Below are 21,454 nucleotides of genomic sequence, written 5' to 3' on the forward strand. Positions count from 1 at the left end.
GTGATTTTTAGTTCATCTATATTAAGAATAAAATAAGGGGCCCGGAGAGATAGCACAGCAGTGTTTGCCTTGCAAGCAGCCAATCCAGGACCTAAGGTGGTTGGTTCGAATCCCGGTGTCCCATATGGTCCCCTGTGCCTGCCAGGAGCTATTTCTGAGCAGACAGCCAGAAGTAACCCCTGAGCATCGCCTGGTGTGCCCCCCCCCCCAAAAAAAAGATAAGGAACAAAAAAATAAGATAGGGGCTGGAGCACTGGCGCAAGCCGTAAGGCATCTGTCTGCCTTGTGTGTGACAGCCTAGGATGGTCGGCGGTTGGATCCCCTGGTGCCCCACATGGTTCCCCCAATCCAGGAGTGATTTCTGAGCGCATAGCCAGGAATAACCCCTGAGCGTCACCGGGTGTGGCCAAAAACAAACAAAAAACAAAAGAATAAGATAGTTATTTGCAGAAAAATTGTTGGTCAATTCTTTGGTAGGTAACATTACTACAGAGAAAAATGTCATGAAAAGTTTCTGCTGAGTGGTATCTGAATCCTCGTCCATTTGGAGATGCAGATAATCTGACCACCTCTTTCACAAACAGGAGAGTAAGAGAGTACCAGGCATACTGCTGTTTGGCATTTTAGCTTTGGTTATCAATACCTTACATCCTTACATTGAAGTTATTTTTATACATATGTATGTACGTTTATCACCTTACACTTGTGAGATTGGTACAAATGAAAGAGTGGAAATAATCAATGTTGGAGGTGATGTGGGGAAAAGGAACTCTAATACACTATTTCTGGGAAAATTGTCTGGTCCAACTTAATGGAAAAGAGTACAGAGACTTCTCTAAAACTTAAGAATTGAACTTTCATTGATATAATGACTATTTCTTCTCATTTATGCCAAGAACCCAAAAGCAATATATTGAAAAGACGTTTTTACTTCTTTACAATTCTACAACTGAACTTCATTACAATTCTATTTACAGTTGTCAAAGTATGGAAACAAATCAATTGGTCCAAAACAGATAAATGAGTAAAAAATATCTATGATAAAAAACACATGTCTATAAGTGGTATATTACTCATGTATACAAAAAATAAAATCATGCAGCTCATTAATATGTGGATAGAATTAGAGGGTAACATGCTGAGCAACATCAGAAGGGGGACAAATTCAGAATTATCTTTCACATGCAGAATATCAATACACATAATAATGGAATTAAAATTTTCAATGGTATCAGTCCCTTACAGTAAGCCTGCAAACTGAGTTTATCAAGGAGTGGGAAAATAAGGAAAAAATAGGAGAGGACATGAGAATGTGAGTGGAGAAATGATAATCTAGTAGAGGGTTTGGTGTTGTAAGATTTTAAGCCTTAAATATCATATCAACAGTGTTTTTTAAAAAACAGTATTTAGGTCATGATGCCTACATAAAAATCAGAATAAAGAACTGGAGTAATAGTGCAATTCATTTGCCTTGCACGTGGCCATTCTGGCCTTGTTCCCTGGTATCCTTTATGGGCCCTGAACCTGCTAGGAGTGTTTTGAGTGCAGAGCCAGGAGTAACCTCTGAGCCCTACTAGCTGTGGCCTCAAACCACACACACAAATGGAATTGGAAGAATGTGTATATGTTGCCTATAGTAGACCTTTTGTTATATATGAACACATTAATATATTACCCTAAATTATTCTTTTCATTAATTCATTGACAGAAAAAAGATTAATATTTATTCCTCCTTGGCTATTGCTTGATTCTATGAAAGCTAGCTTTATATTGCTATTATAAAGAAAATAATTTCATCTAAGGAAAAGAAGAAATTAGACAATCATTGCCACTAATCTATAAAGTTCAATGTTTTGGATTCCTAAGCGTACAACGAATTGGTGCATTGCACACAGGTATTATTTCATCTACTCTGCTAAGATAAGTGCTATTTCAAAGGTATAATGTTCCAAAATGAGCCACTGATATAAATAACTTTTTAAGTTATATGGGCCTCTGGTAGTTAACTTGAGAATAACCATTCATATATGTTCCATTAGAATCATTAGTAAAACTAGGTCAGAAAGAGAAATATTCTCTTTTTTTTTTTTGTGAAGTTATAACAGTGATACTCAGGGGTTACTCCTTGCTTTGCATTCAGGAATTACTCCTGGTAGTGCATGAGGGAACATATGGGATACTGAAGAATGAATCCAGGTCATCTTCATGCAAGGCAAGCACCTTACCTGCTGTAGTATTCCAGACCCAGGGAATATTTTCTTTAAAAATAAATCTACAGCTTAATTATTAATGCTATGGTCAAAAATAAATCTGGATTCTTTGGGTAAAGGTTAGTAGAAGAGAGAGGAGTAATGTAATTAATGGAGGCTGAGAATTCATGGTCAAAGTCTAAGGTAGAGTTTAGGATGAAGGAATAGTTTATCCTCAACTTATTTGTCAATAAATTACTTCAAGAGGAAAGGAAGAATTTTTGTGTGTGTTTATGTTCACACCAGGCAATGTTCAGGGTTTGCTCTTGGCTCTGGACTCCTGCTGGACTCTAGGAACCATATGGAGTGGCAGGGATTAAACTTGGTTAAGAAGTGAGCAAGGCAAGTGCCTACAAACTGTAACATGTCTTAGATCTTCCATTTTTGACTTTTTGTTATTTACCTGATAGCTCTCTGAACAGTTTTTTTCTTTTTCATTAATAATGGAAAGAGTAGCACACACTTTAATTCTTCTCTAACTGCTGAGTGAAAAAAATGGTATGGTATAAAACATATTTGTTATGATCAAGTCTTTTTTGTTCTTCCCCTCCAAAGGACTAAATATTATATTCTGGAGTAACTTGGGAATAAAGTTGAAAATTAAGAAAAATGATACCTAAGACATGACTGATTCATAATTTATATTCAAATTTTATCAATAAAATAATTGCTTTATCTTAAAGTGAAAAAATTAAAACACAGGGAATATAGCAAAGGAAATGTTTTCCAATTACATGTCACCAAACTCTCTTTTCATCTTCTTTACCCCTACTTTTTATTGATAATTTCCAGATGAATTTAATTTTCTTGAAAACCAAAATCAACATTTTTCTATCTTTAAAAATTAAGTTTTACAATGACTTCTTCTCTTCAATGCATTTTAATTATACATTCCTACTTGTCTATTTTCATAGCCTCTTTGCTTAAGTAATGACCATAGGCATTACTTGTCTTGATGTATTCCATCTGTCATACCATAATGAAAATCTTGCTATTTGCCACAACAGGACTGTGACAGATTTGGGGGGGGTCACACCCAGCAGTGCTCCGGGGTTACTCCTGGCTCTATGCTCAGAAATCACTCCTGGCAGGCTCAGGGAACCATATGCTATGCCGGGGTTCGAACCACCAACCTTCTGCATGCAAGGCAAACACCTTACCTCCATGCTATCTATCTGACCCCAGTGTGACAGATTATTTTACTTCCTGGAAATTAGTTCTTGTAAAAGAGGGATAGAAGTAAGAATTAAAAAATACATATAAAGACAGACATAATCTGTATATATGAACATTGCGTGCAACAAACATTCAGTAGCTATTATTACCCTGAAATTAATTTTTCATTGTGGCATAATTAATACATAATTTATAGTACTTACAGGTGTTCAGTACAAAGACTAGAAATTTGTATATCACTGGCAACCATGAATTTGAAATCAAGTCTTCAAGTCTGTGCTTGATACATTGTGTTATCAACTATTTTATACTCACTTAAAATTCTTCAATATTATCTTGTCACATCTTGCAACAAAATGTTCTTATTTCCCCAGGCTCTGTCTTATGCAAATAATTCTTTGAAATTAGATCATGAGACTCTTTGCCCTTCTTTACCTATGGTTTACTGTTTCCTCTGGAAGAAAACCAGGCATCTACTGTAGCAGACATCCACAGGGTTAAATCTAGTTGCTGAAGCCACTTCCTCTTCTCCTCCCAGTACCCCTTTTCACAGCAGGCTGGGCACTGCCCCAACTGTCTACCAAAGCCAAATGCTTGAGGAAGGAGAAACTAAGGAACCAGCCATGAATCCCTTCCAGAAAAATGATTCCAAAGAAACTCTTTTTTTACCTGTTTCTACTGAAGAAGTACTCCTTCAGCATACCAGCATTCCAAAGAAGCAACCTCCGGTGAGTACCATATTTGGTTCTGTGTTTGACAGGAGCAGACTTGTTCTTTGCTCTTTTTCCCTCCTTGAACTCTGTTGCTGCAGGCTGAATATTATTAAAGTATAAAACTGATCTTACTGGAATCAAAATTAAACAAAATCAAATATAAGCAGAAGTGTTCTTTATTTAGAAGAGAAAGCAGGAAGAAGAATTAGAGTTCTTCAGTTGAGATTCAGGACTTTGCTATATTCTATTGGGTATTCTGAATTTTTTTCTGTGACAAAATAAAAGCAGTGTCCAGGGGAACTTGGCAAGCACTCCTATCTAGAGAACTGTATGTGATTGTTCTTTATTTACTAATATAAAACCTCAGTCCTTACTTCCCTGTATGCACAGCCTAATGCTGCATACCAAGGAAATTTTTATAGCTCTATTCTTGTTTATAATGGGACAGAATCACAAACTTAAAGCAATGTTTTATATTATACACGTTTTACTACATATTCAAATTGAATTTGAATATTCAAAATATTGAAAGTTAAGAGGATAAACTAATAATATTTACTGAGTTCTTACCACTGATCAAAAGCTGATAGCATTTCCACTTCTTTGGACTAGCTAAGTAAAAGTATCAAAACAGATATGATGACATAATTATAATAATATGTTAATATTACACATGGGTATTAAGGAATGCATGACAGTAAAACATAGTTAGGGAATGTGTTGAGTAAAGTTTAAGTTGCATAATTATTGAGCTGTGATCTGAGAAGGTTAGAAGCCAGTTCATTCAATCAAGTTATTATAGTAACATATTAAAATTTAGGAGAGTTGTTAGTCCATCCATATAGGTTAAAAATGAATACATTTATTTAATACTTTAGTTACTTAACTTCCCAATCAATTTAAGATTGTCCAGATGGTCCAGAGAGATAATATGGGAGATAAGGTATTCATCTTGTATGTGGCCTACCCACGTTCACCACATATGGCGCCACATATGGTTTCTTAGCCATAACTAGGAGGGAGGGATCTTTAAGCACAGAGCTAGGAGTAATTCCTGAATGTTGTGTATGTAAATATTTTAGGGGATTATTATGTTACTGACCCTAACCTGATTGATGATTGTGCCCTACCCTAGGGTATGACCTGGCATTCTGCCCCCACCCTAGGGTGGTACCTGATTCTGCTTCCAGCATTGGGTGGTATCTGATCCCACCATTGGGTGGTACCTGATTCTGGGGGATAAAAACAAGGTCTGTGGAAGGCGAGAGGCTTTTTGCTGGAACTGAGGCTGAGTCTATGGACTTCAGTCTTGTCCACCGAATAAAGCTAATATTTCCACAAGCCTGACTGTCTGCGAGCTTTTTACCTGCCGCTTCACCTCAGGACCGCTGGCTGAACAGGGTGGCAGATGCATGCTCCAAGCTGGAGGGGAAAGACCTCATCCTCCATCCTTCCATCAGTCAACCCTGTCAAGGGCTGACTTGCAACACCTGAACACCAACAAAACTAGTGATTTGGCTTCCAAATCACTCTTGCATGTTCCTTATCCCATCCTTCCCTCAAAAATACAGCTCATAAAGTTAAGAGGTAATTTCTTGTGAAAGTAGGAATAGTGTAAATCTCATGAATAAGATTTCCATGTGCAAATCTGGAGAGTAGATATCATAATACCCCTCTCCTGCTAGTTAGATTACTGTAATGACTAGAGGTTCTCTGACAGATACAATGCATAGTCCTTTTAATGTACAATATTATTAACATGATAATGCGATAGGAATTCTGTAGGAAAGCAGGTCATTTAATTTTTATAAGATTTAAGCACTTGCTCAGGTTAATTTTAAATGATCAATCAGCTTAATTTAGTAATATATATATAGAATTCTTGGTCTGATTCTAATAGATGCTTAATGTTATTCCTAATATTCCATGATTCGATATCCACGCACAGTTAGCAGGGCATGTGGGGACAAGATGTTAGTCCATATAGTAGAGCTAAAAAGGATATAGGCATTTAAATGCAGCTGTTTAGACGTGAGGTGCTTCACAGGCCAACTCTTTGTTTTAAAGTATTCTCCTTTTCAGAGTCCTAGGCTTTCAGCTAGTAGTTGTGGGAACATGAACAGGTCTTGGTATCTAGGATCATGGAAGAACTGAGTAGACCACGTTAAATAAGTAAGGACTGGCTAGGGAGATAGCACAAAGGGCTGGGGACACATGCTTAGAAAACAGAGGTTCTGGGTTCAATTCCTGGTACCACATGATACCCAGAGCACCACCATAGTGACTCTGGTGGACCCTGTTCTGGTTGGCTTGAGCATCAACAGTCTGAAGTGATTCTTGGTTCACTGAGAATGACTTGGAAACTCACCTAAATAATAGTAATTAATAAATTAAGAACAAACTGATACTCTAAAAAATTCTATTTTTCATAAGTTTGCAAATTTAAGTATTTAGTGTGATAATAGCTTAATAGCTATTTCATGATATGTGGAGGTCATTGTCTCACATTACCTCTCATACTGACATAAATTAATTTTATCTGTTATGTGGAATTCAAGTTATTTAAATTGAGAAATTTAAATAAATAGCATCTAATTTTTGAAATATTGATTTTATTTTTGTTTTATAGAAAATCTGTGGCTCCAATTATCCACTGAGCATTGCCTTTATTGTAGTGAATGAATTCTGTGAGCGCTTTTCCTATTATGGCATGAAAGGTAATTTTGAATCCCAGAATTGTGTTGTTTCCCACCCATTTTTAAATATATAATTACTTTATTTAAGCACTGTGGTTATGAAATTATTAAATTGAGTTTGTCATAGAATATAAACCATCCTTCACCAGTGCACATTTCCCGCCACCAGGGTTTCCATTTTCCCTCCCACCCACACTCCCCAACCTGCCTTTGAGGCATGCATTTTACTTCTTTCCCTCACTCTTCTTTTTTGATACTGTGATTTGTACTATTGCTAATGAAAGGGTACCATGAATATCATGTTATTCCCTTTTAGCATCCAGTTCCTGTCCAGAGTGATTAGTTCCAACTATCATTGTCACCACGAACTACTTACTATCCGAATGGCATTCACCATTCTTTGTGGCAAGCTTCCTATTATGGACTGGTCCTCCTCTTGGTCCTCATCTCAATTATCTCTGGATATTGTTTCACTGCTATCTTTATATATATATATATATATATATATATATATATATATATATATATATATATATATATATATATATATATATATCCCACAAATGAGTCCCACTCATTCTTACCCTCATTTCTAGCAGCCTGATCTTTCAGAATATTCTTATTTTCTTTGTCCACCTGCTTTGTCTTCATCTAAATTTGTCTTTTCTTTTGGTCAAGACTTCCAATAAATTCTTAATAAAATTTTTTCTAGTAAATTTTATATCTCAAGAACAGAATTATCTAAAGGAGGCAAAATTCAGGAAGTAGGAGCTATAGCAGAGCAGAGAGGGTATTTGCTCTGTATATGGCTGACCCAGGTTCGATTCCTGCCATTCCATATGGTCCCCAAGCCTGCCAGGAGTGATTCCTGAGCAAAGAGCTAGGTGTAACCCCTGAATGCTGCAAAGTCTGGCCCCAAAACCAAAAATAAAAGTTTTTTTTCAGCCTATCAGATTCTAAGTGGGGCAACTCATTTTATATCTAGAGTTCCATTCCTCATACTGTTTCTTGTCTCTGAGCTCTGTTTTTGCTAAGTAAGAAAAAAGAAGAAATATTAAAACTATAGTATTATCTTTGTGATTGAACTAAGTGGTTTATGAACATAAAAATTTGATATTTGAAGCATTTTATTTGTACATTAAACATAGATCCAATCACTCTTTAAACTAATATAGATCCTGCTTTAGTTCCCACAAAATTATGCCTCAATCACTTCACTGATAGGAGTATTGAAGGCTAAGATTATTGCCATTCCATATAGTCCCCAAGCTTCCCAGGAGTGATCCCTGATTTCAAAGACTTAAAATTAAATGTATTTCTCTTCTATAACCACTTTAATACATCTGCCTTATTTTGTTTTTATCTTTTATTTTTTTTCCTTAGCTGTGTTGACCCTGTATTTCCTTTATTTTCTGCACTGGAATGAAGACACCTCCACATCTGTTTACCATGCATTCAGCAGTCTCTGTTATTTCACTCCCATCCTAGGAGCAGCTATTGCTGATTCATGGTTGGGGAAATACAAGTAAGAAAAAGTGGGCAGAAGGGTGGCATCCTCATAAGTTTTACAGATTAATTTCACAAATCACTTGAAGCATCTTGCTTCTAAGCAAGAATGGACTTGTGTCATCCACAGTGGATATTAATCTTCTTAATAATGCTGATGATAACACATAGAGTATATATCTTCATTATTAGTTTTTCTATTATTTTACCATAATTAGTTTTTATTCTATCAAGAGAGAATTTTATTAAATATAATTTTCATATTCAATTTTATAAGTTTAAGGATAAAGAGATTGAAGAGAGGTTATATAATATTTGCCTTGAAGTGGACCCCAAGTTGATTTCTGATGTTCAGGTGGTCTTCTAGGCACACTAGGAGTAATCCCTGAGAACAGAGTAAAGGGTAATCATTGAGTACCACTTACGTGGCCCAAATCTTCTAGCCCCAGATAATTTTTGCTAATATCAAGGGCAATAAAGATGCTACTGACCAGAAAGTATATAGTTGTAGGTACTTTAATATAGTTATTTATTATTTTTTAAACTTCTCCAAATCAAATCATCCAAATTCTTTGAATATAATTCTTCTGAGTTCTTCTTTCACTTTATCATCTGTTTCACTTCTCGAACTTCTTTATTTAAGTATCTTCTTAAGAAGATAATAATTATTTTCATGAGCTAAACTAATGATCTAATGGTTTGGTATTTTTTAACTTCTTGAAAGTAGCACCAAGATACACTTAAGAGATAATGTTATAGAGGGAAGCTATAACCAACTATAATTAGCTTATAGTTGCTCACTATAACACTACACACATAAGCTAGAGGTGAATCTTGAATATCTAGTACCCAGTTATTGTTGATGGACTTTTTTATCTATGGATTTATCTAAATTAGTATTTTTCAGAGAGCATTTTGTTGAAAACAAGTTGGATAGAATATAATGACTATTATGTAGGAAAGTAATGGTCAAGTAAGTGTGGAAGATGTTAAAGTGAACAAAACTGAAAAGGTTTCCTGACTTATCAGTTCTTATAGTCTTGACTAAACAAATATGTATTATAAAAGTCTCTGAGAAGGTTATGATGCATAGTGTTTCTTGGACTTGATGATGGAAATGTTTTGCAGAGTATCTTGAAGATCTACTGTTTCAAGGAATCATTTTTTTAAACTGCCTATGCTTTATATTATTTACTTATTTTTGGGTTTTGGGTCACACCCAGCAGTGCTCAGGGACTACTCCTGGCACTACACTCAGAAATTGCTCTTGGCAGGCTTGAGGGACCATATGGGATGCCAGGATTCAACCCACAGTCTTTTTGCATGCAAGGCAAATGATCTACTTCAATGCCATTTCTCCAGCTTCATATTTTATTTATTATTTTTAATAATATCTTTAAACACCTTGATTATAAACATGCCTGTAGTTGGGTTTCAGACATAAAAAGAACACCCCCTTCACCAGTGCAAAATTCCCACCACCAATGCTTCTTATCTCCCTCATCCTCAAACCCCTACCTGTATTTGAGACAGGCATTCTACTTCTCTCACTGACTAACATTGCCATGGTAGTTGTTAGTGTAGTTATTTTTCTAACTGCACTCAGCACTCTTTGTGGTGAGCTTCATATCGTGAACTGGTCCTTCCAGGCCCTATCTCTGGGCATTATTGCAATAAAGTATTTCATTTTTCTAAAACCCATAGATAAGTGAGTCTCTCTTATTTTTTTTTTTTTGTGTCTCTCTCTGACTTATTTCACTCAGCATAATAGTTTCCATGTCCATCCATGGATAGGAAACTTTAATGGCTTCATCTCTCCTGACAGATGAATAATATCCCACTGTGTTTATGTACCACAATTTCTTTTTTTCTTTTTTCTTTTCTTTTTTTGTACCACAATTTCTTATCCATTCTTCTGTTGAAGGGCATCTTGGTTAATTCCAGATTCTGGCTATTGTAAATAGCACTGCAATGAATATATGTGTAAAGAAGGTATTTTTATATTGCATTTTGTGTTCCTAGGATATATCCCTAGGAAAGGTATAGCTGGATCATAGGGGAGCTCAATAAAGGCTGGACCAGCTGACATTCCCGCCAGTAGTGAATGAGAGTTTCTTTCTCACTACTCCCTGCCAGCACTGATTATTCTTGTTCTTTGTGAAGTGTGCCAGTCTCTGTGGCGTGACATAGTATCTCATTGCTGTTTTGATTTGCATCTCCCTGATGATTAGTGATGTGGAGCATTTTTTCAGTGCCTTTTGACCATTTGTATTTCTTCTTTGCGAAATTTGTTTGTTCATTTCTTCTCAACATTTTTTGATGGAGTTAGATGATTTTTTTTCTTGTTAAGTTCTGTCAGTACCTTGTATATCTTAGATATTAGCCCTTATTCGTTGGTGGCTTTTGTATTCTAGACACTGCTTCCTTTGAGATGCAGAGGTTTCTCAGCTTAATATAGTCCCATCTGTTTTTCTCTGCTTTGACTTGTTTGGAGAGTGCTGTTTTCTCCTTGAAGATGCCTTCATTTTCAATGTCATGGAGTGTTATATCTACATGTTGTTCTATATACCTTATGGTTTCAGGCTTGATATCAAGGTCTTTAATCCATTTGTATTTGACCTTTGGGCATGGTATTAGATACAAGTCTGAGTTTGCTTAGTTGCAAGTGGTTGACCAGTTGTCCCAATACCACTTGTTGAAGAGGCTTTCCTTACTCCATTTTTAATTTTTTGTCCTTTTGTCAAAGATTAATTGATTGTATGCCTGGGGAACAATCTCTGAATACTCAAATCTATTCCACTGATCTGAAGGTCTATCTTTATTCCAATACCATGCTGTTTTATAATTAAATTTAAAGTTAGGGAAAGTGATGCCTCCAATATTCCTTTTCCCAAAGGTTGCTCTAGCTTTTCATGGGTGTTTATTGTTCCAAATGAAATTCAGAAGTGTTTGATCCACTTTTTTGAAGAATGTCATGGGTATCCTTAAAGGGATTGCATTAAATCTGTGCAATTCTTTGAGGAGCATTGACATTTTAATGATGTTAAACCTCCCAATCCATGAGCAAGGTATGTGTCTCCATTTCCTTGTGCACTCTTTTATTTCTTGAAGAAGGGTTTTATAGTTTTTTTAGTATAGGTCATTCACATCTGTAGTTAAGATGACTTCAAGATATTTAAGTTTGTGTGACACTAATGTGAATGTTTTTTTTTTTTATTAACAATAATATTGTTTTTTGTTTTTTTCGGGCTACACCAAGTGATGCTAAGGGGTTATTCCTGGCTATGTGCTCAGAGATCAGTCCTGGCTTGGGGGACCATATGGGAAGCCGGTGGATCAAACTGTGGTCCATCCTAGGCTAGCGCCAGCAAGGCAGATGCCTTACCACTCGGCACCACTGCTCAGGCCCCAAGGGGTTCTTTTTCCTTTCCTTTCCTTTCCTTTCCTTTCCTTTCCTTTCCTTTCCTTTCCTTTCCTTTCCTTTCCTTTCCTTTCCTTTCCTTTCCTTTCTTTTTCCTTTCCTTTCCTTTTCCTTTCCTTTTCCTTTTCCTTTTCCCTTTCCCTTTTCCTTTCCTTTCCTTTCCTTTCCTTTCCTTTCCTTTCCTTTCCTTTCCTTTCCTTTCCTTTCCTTTCCTTTCCTTCCTTTTCTTTCCTTTCCTTTCCTTTCCTTTCCTTTCCTTTCCTTTCCTTTCCTTTCCTTTCCTTTCCTTTCCTTTCTCCTTTCCTTTCCTTTCCTTCCTTTCCTTTCCTTTCCTTTCCTTTTTCCTTTCCTTTCCTTTTCCTTTCCTTTTCCTTTTTCTTTTCCCTTCCTTTTCCTTTCCTTTTCCTTTTTCTTTTCCCTTTCCCTTTCCCTTTTCCTTTCCTTTCTCCTTTCCTTTCCTTTCCTTTCCTTTCCTTTCCTTTCCTTTCCTTTCCTTTCCTTTCCTTTCCTTTCCTTTCCTTTCCTTTCCCTTTTCCTTCCTTTCCTTTCCTTTCCTTTCCTTTCCTTTCCTTTCCTTTCCTTTCCTTTCCTTTCCTTTCCTTTCCTTTCCTTTCCTTTCCTTTCCATTTCTTTCCTTTCCATTCCTTTCCTTTCCTTTTTCCTTTCTTTCTTTCTTTCCTTCTTTCTTTCCTTCTTTCCTTCCTTCCTTCCTTCCTTCCTTCCTTCCTTCTTTCTTTCTTTCTTTCTTTCTTTCTTTCTTTCTTTCTTTCTTTCTTTCTTTCTTTCTTTCTTTCTTTCTTTCTTTCTTGTTTTGCTAGTAGTTTATCAATCTTATTTATTTTTTCAAAAAAAAAACAACTTTTGCTTTTGTTGATATTTTGGATGGTTTTTTGATTTCCAGTTCATTGATTTCTGTGCTAAGCTATGTTATTTCCTTCTACCTACCTATTTTTTGGTTTCTTTTGTTGATCATTTCCTAATTTTATAAGCTGTGCCATTAAGTTATCTATGTAGGCCCCTTCTTTTTTTCCTGATCTGTGCTTGTAAAGCTATAAATTTCCTTCTTGATATAGCCTTGCTGTGTCCTATAAATTCTGATAATTTGTGTCTTCATTGTCACTTGTTTCCTGTAATGTTTTGATTTCTTCCTTGATTCCATCTTTGAACCTCTGATTTTTGAGTAGAGCGCTGTTTAATTTCCAGGAATTAGATTTTTTCTTCAGTGTCCCTTTGTAGTTCACTTCTGATTTTAGTGCTTTGTGATCTGAGAAGGTAGTATATGCAATTTCTATCTTCTTATTCTGGAGAATAACCCATGTACATTGGAGAAGGTGTAACTAGTTTTCTGTGCGTGAAGAGATCTCTCTCTCTCTCTCTCTCTCTCTCTCTCTATATATATATATATATATATATACACACTTTCTTCCATTTCTCTTTTCAGAGCTAGGATATTCTTGTTGGGTTTCAGCCTGGTTACCCTATTATGGGGTGACAAGGCAGTGTTAAGGTCTCTCACTATAATTGGGTTGCTATTGATGTCTTTTTTCAGATTTGTCAACAATTGTATTAAGTATTTTGCTGGTCCCTCATTGGGTGCGTATATATTTAAAAGAGTGATTTCTTCCTGCTGTACATATCCTTTGATTAGTATGAAATGACCATTTTGTCCATTACAACTTTTCTGGGTCTAAAGTTTGTGTCATCTGATATTAATATGGTCACTCCAGCCTTTTTAAGGCAGTTGTTTGCTTGGAAGATTTTCTTCCAGCCTTAGATTTTGAGACTGTGTTTTTTCTGACTACTTAGATGTATTTCTTGCAAGCAGCAGAATGTTAGATTCAGCTTTTTGATCCATTTAGCCACTCTGTGTCTCTTAAGTAGTGCATTTAGTCTATTGATGTTGAGAGAGATAACTGTCATGGGATTTAGTGTCATCTTTGTGTAGAAGTTTGGTGTGTCTGTTTGTTTGTCTTGTTTAAAGTAGACCTTTCAGTTTTTCTTTTAAGACTGGTTTTGAGTCTGTAAAGTTTCTGAGCTGTTATTTATCTGTGAAACTATGTATACTTCCTTCAAACCTATTGTGACTCTGACTGGATGCAGTATTTTTGGTGAAACATTCACTTTGTTAAGTTTTGTCACTATATCCCACCACTGCCTTCTTACCTAGTGGGTTTCTTGTGATAGGTCTACTTTAAATATTAAGGGTGATACTTTGAATGTAATTTCCCTTTTGATCTTGCTGCTTTCCGTATTTTATTCCCATCTGTTGGATTCGTCATTGTGATTAGTATGTGTCTTGGATGCTTTTCTTCAGATCTTTATTAGCTGGTACTCTTCAGGCATGCAGGATTTGGTTGCATGCTGTCTTTAGCTCTGGGAGTTTATCTTCAATGATGTCCTTGACTGTTGATTCTTCTTTAAGATTTTTTTCCTGTGTCTCAGGGACTCCAATGATTTTTATGTTGCTTCTGTTGAGTTTATCAAAGACTCCTATTTTCATCTGTTCACATTCTTTATGTACTTTTTCCATTGTCTGATCATTTGCATTAAGGGTCTTTTCCAATCTCTTCTTCTATATGGAGTTGTTTTGCATTTCATCTTTCAGCTCGCTGATTCTGTCCTCAGCTGCTGTTACTCTGTAGGAAAGGTTTTTCCATTGAAGTTTCCATTTTGTCTACTGAGTTTTTCCGACCTGTTATTTCAGTTTGGAGTTTTTTTTATTTCTATCTTTATGTCTTCTTGATTCTTATTTGTGTTCTGTTCAACTCGATCTATGGTTTCTTTGATTCCTATGAGGATCCTCTATATTTCTTCTCTAAACTCCTTCTCTGAGAGGCTAATTAGGTGGTTGGCACTTTTTGGGTAATCAGAGCTGCCATTTTCATTCTCTATGCCTGGTGTTTTCTTGTGTTATTTTCTCATTAGCACGCTCTTGTGTTTTTTTCTAAGTGTTATGGTGGAGTATACATTGGCTAGTTGTTGTGTGCGGCCCTGAAGTGAAGTGGCTGCACTCCTCTGGCTCCACCCTACTTGGGCATTTCCAGCTCACCTCCATCACCTGCTTCAGCCTGGAGTTCTGAGCTGGGGTTGGTTTCAAAAGCCATAGAAATGTTCAGGTTGCTGGCCCTTGCAAATTTGCAGTGATGGCAGTGGCCCTGCCTATTCTTTAGAGACATTCAATGATCACAGCCTAAAATCAAAGAATTACTGATTGATTTTACATGATGAATTAATGCTTAGTTTGTGATTTTACTCCAGATATGAGTATTTTTAAAGATAATCTCAAGGAATCACTTTCAATAAACTTTGACTTACTTCTCCCTTGGCATATATATATATATATATATAATATATATATATATATATAATTATAAACACAGTGCTTCTAAACAGTTTCTTGACTTGGGAGAGGGATACTAGGTAGGTTGCTGAACTCTGCTGCTTATATGTCACCAAGACATTCCAGATAAAAGATTGGCACAATGTGTATATTGAAAAGTATAAGATTTTATTTATTCATTATTAAAATAAAAGTTTCACATTAATAATATAGTATTTCAAATAATTTTCTATAAAATAAGGGAATTATAATATCATGCTTTGGTATTTTTTCTATTTTATATGAAAATTAAAAACTTGAACTTATACTGTAGATATAATTCTATTGGGGTACTTATTTATTTTCAAAATTTCTTTGAGGGTGAGAGCAGTAACAGAAGCTGAAAAACATGCCTAGCCTGTGCTAGACCCTGAATTCAATCACTTACTGTTCGATCCCCTGAGCACCCTGAATGGCCTGATGGACCTCAGACACCACTGATTCCAGCATCAAATCATTGAACCTGCACTCCTGAAAAAATTATTACTATTTTTGGAGAGGAGAAAAAATGACCCAGTCTCTCATTTTTCACAGGTGTCATTTAATGTGGCCCCTATAAATAACAACAATAATTTTCTTTTTTATTGAAATATAAACTATGAAAATTCCAAAACAGTACAGCTCAGTGAATTTTTACATGTAAATCCAATCAATTATATCACACTCTCTAGTTTATTTATCCATTATTTTTCCCTTTGCCTTCAAGTTTTCCTTCAGAAATAGTCTATACAAATAGGCACACAAATTTTTGATAGCTCTTAACACAAAATTATTAATAAACCTCCTATCTTCTCTGACTTTTTACCATTATTTTCACTTTTTAAAAAGAATATTTTTGTTGCTTTCTTTTATCATACTGTTATTTGTTAGGGGAAATAAACATAAAGCAATGCAATCTAATCTGAAAATTCAATTTACTCTAATCAAGGTTAATTCAATAAAATTGATTAAAGCCATATTATTTATATGAAGATCTATCAGAGTCCAAAAATAAGGGGTCTGGGAGAGAGCTCTAAGGGAGAGAACCCTTGCTTTGTATGTTGGAGCCTAAGAAACCTGACCTCACTAGGAGAGATCCCTAAGCACTGAGACAGTAGGATCACCTGATTACCACACAGTGTAATTATCCTCAGAAAAAGAAAAAGGCATAACACCTGTTTCATATTATTCTATTCACTTAGCTTTAATGCAGAGCAGGTTTTGGTATGTGAAATTTTACAGTAAGTTCTACAAATCATTGTTTCATTCTATTAACATCTTTCTAACACAGCTGATAATGAAATAATTGTTAACAAATTTCAGTTGTCTTCAAAATTCTTATTAGTTTTTAATTTGTTATTTTAAGTTTACCATTTTTATATTCCTAAAACTTTATGAGATTTTCTGTAATTTTCTTGTTCTCTTCTTTTTTTTTTTTTTTTTTTTTTTGTGGTTTTTGGGTCACACCCGGCAGTGCTCAGGGGTTATTCCTGGCTCCATGCTCAGAAATTGCTCCTGGCAGGCACGGGGGACCATATGGGACGCCGGGATTCGAACCGATGACCTTCTGCATGAAAGGCAAACGCCTTACCTCCATGCTATCTCTCCGGCCCCTGTTCTCTTCTTTTTACTTTTTTGGTTTCTTCTGTATTTGACTTCTCTTTTGCCTTTTGTTTACTTCACTCATTCCTAGAAAATACCCTCTTTATTCATATCTTCCCTTAGCAAAGCCTGTGGTATTAACTATGTATTTGTGCATTCTTTTGCATATTACTTGAAATACTTGGAATACTTTTCTCATCTCTCTAAATTTATACAGATAAAAACATTCCTTGAGAAAAATGACTTAGGTCAGAGTATGCCATTTTGTTTTTCTTAAGTAAAAACATTCTCATTTAAATATGAATTCATCCTGATCTCTGTTTATGTATGGGTTGAGTGAAAGGGGGAAAGGAGGTCAGTATGAGTAAAAAATTGAAAGAAATATTTGTTACCTTTAACACTAAAGGTAAAAACTTGCTCTTTTCCTAATTTTTTATTACATTCACTTTGTTATTTTTCCTACTTGCCTTTTTGGGATAATTCCTTCAATTTTTATCCTTACCATCTTTCACTCTATACAGATAGTAAAAAACAGGGGTCCTCAAACTTTTTAAACAGGGGGCCAGTTCACTGTCCCTCAGACCATTGGAGGGTCTGACTATAGTAAAAACAAAACTTATGAATGAATTCTTATGCACACTGCATATATATTATTTTGCAATGAAGAAACAAAAACAGATAGAAATACAATATGTGGCCCGCGGGCCATAGTTTAAGGACCACTGAAACAATATGAACTTTGAATATGTCTCAATCTAGTATCTGATTATATGTGTATTCCCACTGACTAAACTCTCTCAACAGGACAATAATCTACCTTTCCTTGGTATATGTACTTGGCCATGTGATCAAGTCCTTGGGTGCCATACCAATACTGGGAGGACATATGGTACACACGTGAGTAATATCATGGAATAAACTGAACCAATTTTGTTCCCTTAAACAGGTAAATGTCTCACACATTTATTATAGATGATTTTCTATTTTCTTACTAGAAATGTACCTTCATTTCCCAGCCAGTTATATTGCCAAATTTTGAAAAAACGATGATACATTGTGTGATACATTGAATTCAAATTATTTACTATTTTATCTGAGTTTTCTTTTTGCTAAATATTTTGGCACTCATAGGATTCTCTTCATAAGAACTTTTCCTATGCTTAAAATGATCAAAAATTTAACTCAATTAAACCACTTATTCATCTGTACTTTACCAATTTTATAATGTCTTTATTATATTGTTTTGTTTTTGTTTTTGGGTCACACTTGGTGATGCTCAGGGGTTACTTCTGGCTATGTGCTCAGACATAGCTCCTGGCTTGGGGGACCATATGGGACACCAGGGATCAAACTGCGGTCCATCCTGGGTCAGCCATGTGCAAGGCAAAAGCCCTACCGCTGCGCTATCGCTTTGGCCCCTCTATTATTTTCTATAAAATATTATAGAGGTCATATTACAATTAAAATAACTTCTATTTATTTACTTATTACATTGCTATATTCATTCCTATTTTATTAATATTCCAATTTTATGGGATAAGGCACTTTTACTAGATTTTAATGTCAATTGGTGCATTCAGCAGAGAAAATCACAATTTTTCAAGAAAAGGATCAAATGTATTTATATCAACAGTATACCAATAGCTTGTTAATTATATTAGAATTCTTCTTCCCATTAAAAATACCTGATATCTCTGGAAACAGCCAAGATGCTCTTCAACAGACCAATGGCTAAAGAAACAGTGGTACATATACACAATGGAATATTATGCAGCTGTCAGGAGAGATGAAGTCATGAAATTTTCCTATACATGGATGTACATGGAATCTATTATGCTGAGTGAAATAAGTCAGAGAGAAAGACGGAGAATGGTCTCACTCATCTATGGGTTTTAAGAAAAATGAAAGACATTTCTCAACAATTTTCAGAGACAAAAGAGAGGAGGGCTGGACGTTACAGCCCACCTCATGAACCTCACCACAAAGAGTGATGAGTTTAGTTAGAGAAATAACTACATTGCGAATTATCTTAACAATGAGAATATATGAGGGAAATAGAAAGCCTGTCTAGAGTACAGGTAGGGGTGGTGAGGGGAGGAGGGATATTTGGGTCATTGGTGATGAGAATGTTACACTGGTGATGGGAGGTGTCATCTTATATGACTGAAACCCAACCACAATCATGTTTGTAACCAAGGTGTTTAAATAAAAAATATTAATAAAAATACCTGATATATATTAATTATGGCAAACTTTTATATTAAGAGTTCATAAGGTTTTTTAAACTGAAGAGTCCCTGTGACAGAAAATATATTTAATTTAAAATAAATAAAATTAATTTTATTGATTGATTGATTGATTGATTGATTTTGGGGGCACACCGGTGACGCTCAGGGGTTACTCCTGGGCTATGCGCTCAGAAATTACTCCTGGCTTGGGGGAACCATATGCGAAGCCAGGGGATGGAACTGCAGTCTGTCCTAGGCTAGCTTGGGCCTTACCACTTGCACCACCGCACTGCCCCCTGAAAAAATATTTAAAACCACTGCTAAATCAATATTTAAAATAAAAGATTAAAAGGATTTTGAGCTTTGAAGCTCACGAAAAAAAACCTTCCTATGTAATGTATTCTGGTAGAAATTTAAGTGTCATAAAGGCTATAAGGTTCCCCTCATAACTATTTTTTAGGGTGAGAGAAAGTACCCACAAGATAGAACATATAAAAATCTTTGCAATTTAGGGGCCGGAGAGATAGCATGGAGGTAAGGCGTTTGCCTTTCATGCAGGAGGTCATCAGTTCGAATCCCGGTGTCCCATATGGTCCCCTGTGCCTGGCAGGAGCAATTTCTGAGCATGGAGCCAGGAATAACCCCTGAGCACTGCCGGGTGTGACCCCCCAAAAAAAATCTTTGCAATTTTATGTTTCCCCAACCTATAACTCTATATTCTATTTATATATTTTTCTTGAGGATCAATATAGTTGATAATGTCTCCTCTCCGTTTCAGAGTTCTATCATTGGTTGGTCTGATTCTGATAGCTTTGGGAACAGGGGGTATTAAACCCTGTGTTGCAGCCTTTGGTGGAGACCAGTTTGAAGAACAGCATGTAAGATTTCTTTTGTATCTCTATTTTCAAAAATGCAAAGAAGGCATTTAAGGAGGAACCTCTTAAGTACCTCATTTGCAAGATTGAAATAATTCACTTGTCCTATTATAATCAATCAGTTGTGTTAGTGTTGAGGTTCAGTCATTAAGAGAGGAAAAACTGAAATATGTTCAACACAAAGTGGCCAAAGAGACATTTCTTGAAGATAAGGAAAAGAGAAATTTAACCTGGGAAAACAAGAATTACTGAGGATATTCTAACTCTGAATTTAATTATTTGTCAATAATTAAAGCAATGAGTGACAGCTAGTGGAAATTAGTTTTTCACATAATGAAAGAGAAAGCCTCAAAATAATTGAAACAGTGGATTTTCTCTCATTTGAGGTATTTAAAATGTATTGTGGCTAGCACTCTGAGCATGGGAAGTGATAAGAAGTGCCAAGATAATGTAAACACTGCTATATAATAATAAAGTAATAAAAATCCCTACTTTTGAGATTCTGTATGAGAGGGAAATAATCATTTAGATAAAATGAAGTGAGTCTTTATAGGTGACCTTGCCTATTTTAATCTTTCCCAAAGCATCTGTGGTGATAAACTAGCAGAGATGGATGGAATTAGCCTCAGGTGAAATGAAATGAGAGGTCTTTTGTTTTCTAAAGAAGGTAGATTTTAGACAGGTTCTGAGAGGTAAGAAAACCTCTGATTATTTCCTCATTTCTTAAATAGTTTTCACTATTAATAGAAAAAAAACAACTTTAAATAAAAGACCCATTTAAGAAATTGCTGATGATTAAGCAGGAAAAATAGTCTTTATTTTATATAGGCAACATTTCTAATTCTGACTTATAAAACACTATTGCTTTTATGAAGGGGTTTTTTGTTTTATAATATTTTGGTTTTTGACTGGCAGCATTTGGGGGATCATATGTGGTGTTGGGGATTATAACCAGGATTGACTGCATGCAAGGCAATGCTTTACCTGCAGTAATATCTCTTCTGCTCCCTGTTTTGTTTTGTTTTGTTTGTCTTACTGTTTCCATGCCACTCTTTTTACATTTCACTTTTGATAATTATTTGTCAAAATTTTGGTTTTTCTATCTCTTTTCTCTCTTTGTGTTTTGTCTTCTTGTGATTTCTTTTACTCTCCAGACCATTTGAGTTAATTTATTTTCCTTGTCTAAGAGTTTATAAATTAGAAGTGCTTTCTAATTTTGGAAAGATAACCAAATACTAATCATGGGATTAATGAACAATTAACTGCTAAATAGATGACCAGAATAAGCATATGGGGAAAAAGTGTATAAAAGGCAATGGGTATCTGAAGAGGAAGTAGAACATATGGTAATAGAAAACAGGGAAGGACAGATTGTGTTTATGCATCAGAAAAAGATATGAGGTGCCTGGAGGAAATTCAACAGTACAATGAGAAAATCCAGCAACTTTATCTGAAAGTTGCTGCACTTGGTAACTGTCCTATAAAGATATTTCAATAATAAAATCACCCACACATTTCCAACAGCTACTTCTAAGCCCATGGACTTCTTTTATTCTCTTTGGCAGATATTTTGTGCTTGATCAACAGTTTATTTTTTTCTCCTTTATTCTAATCCTGTTCCTAGAACACA

General features: G+C 35.5%; 1 protein-coding gene across 1 annotated transcript in view; it reads left to right on the plus strand.

Moving 5' to 3' along the window:
• The first annotated feature begins 4,015 nt into the window (after positions 1 to 4,015).
• The window catches only part of SLC15A2 (solute carrier family 15 member 2), a 45,061-nt gene continuing 27,622 nt past the window's right edge, over positions 4,016 to 21,454 (plus strand). Inside the window, exons 1-5 of the mRNA XM_049785891.1 lie at positions 4,016 to 4,153; positions 6,768 to 6,855; positions 8,218 to 8,359; positions 17,526 to 17,618; positions 19,728 to 19,827. Of these exons, the coding sequence (XP_049641848.1) occupies positions 4,016 to 4,153; positions 6,768 to 6,855; positions 8,218 to 8,359; positions 17,526 to 17,618; positions 19,728 to 19,827 (561 nt within the window). The remainder of the gene's footprint in view (positions 4,154 to 6,767; positions 6,856 to 8,217; positions 8,360 to 17,525; positions 17,619 to 19,727; positions 19,828 to 21,454) is intronic.

This window comes from Suncus etruscus, chromosome 13 (assembly GCF_024139225.1).
Source record: "Suncus etruscus isolate mSunEtr1 chromosome 13, mSunEtr1.pri.cur, whole genome shotgun sequence".
In the NCBI taxonomy this organism is placed as follows: Eukaryota; Metazoa; Chordata; class Mammalia; order Eulipotyphla; family Soricidae; genus Suncus; species Suncus etruscus.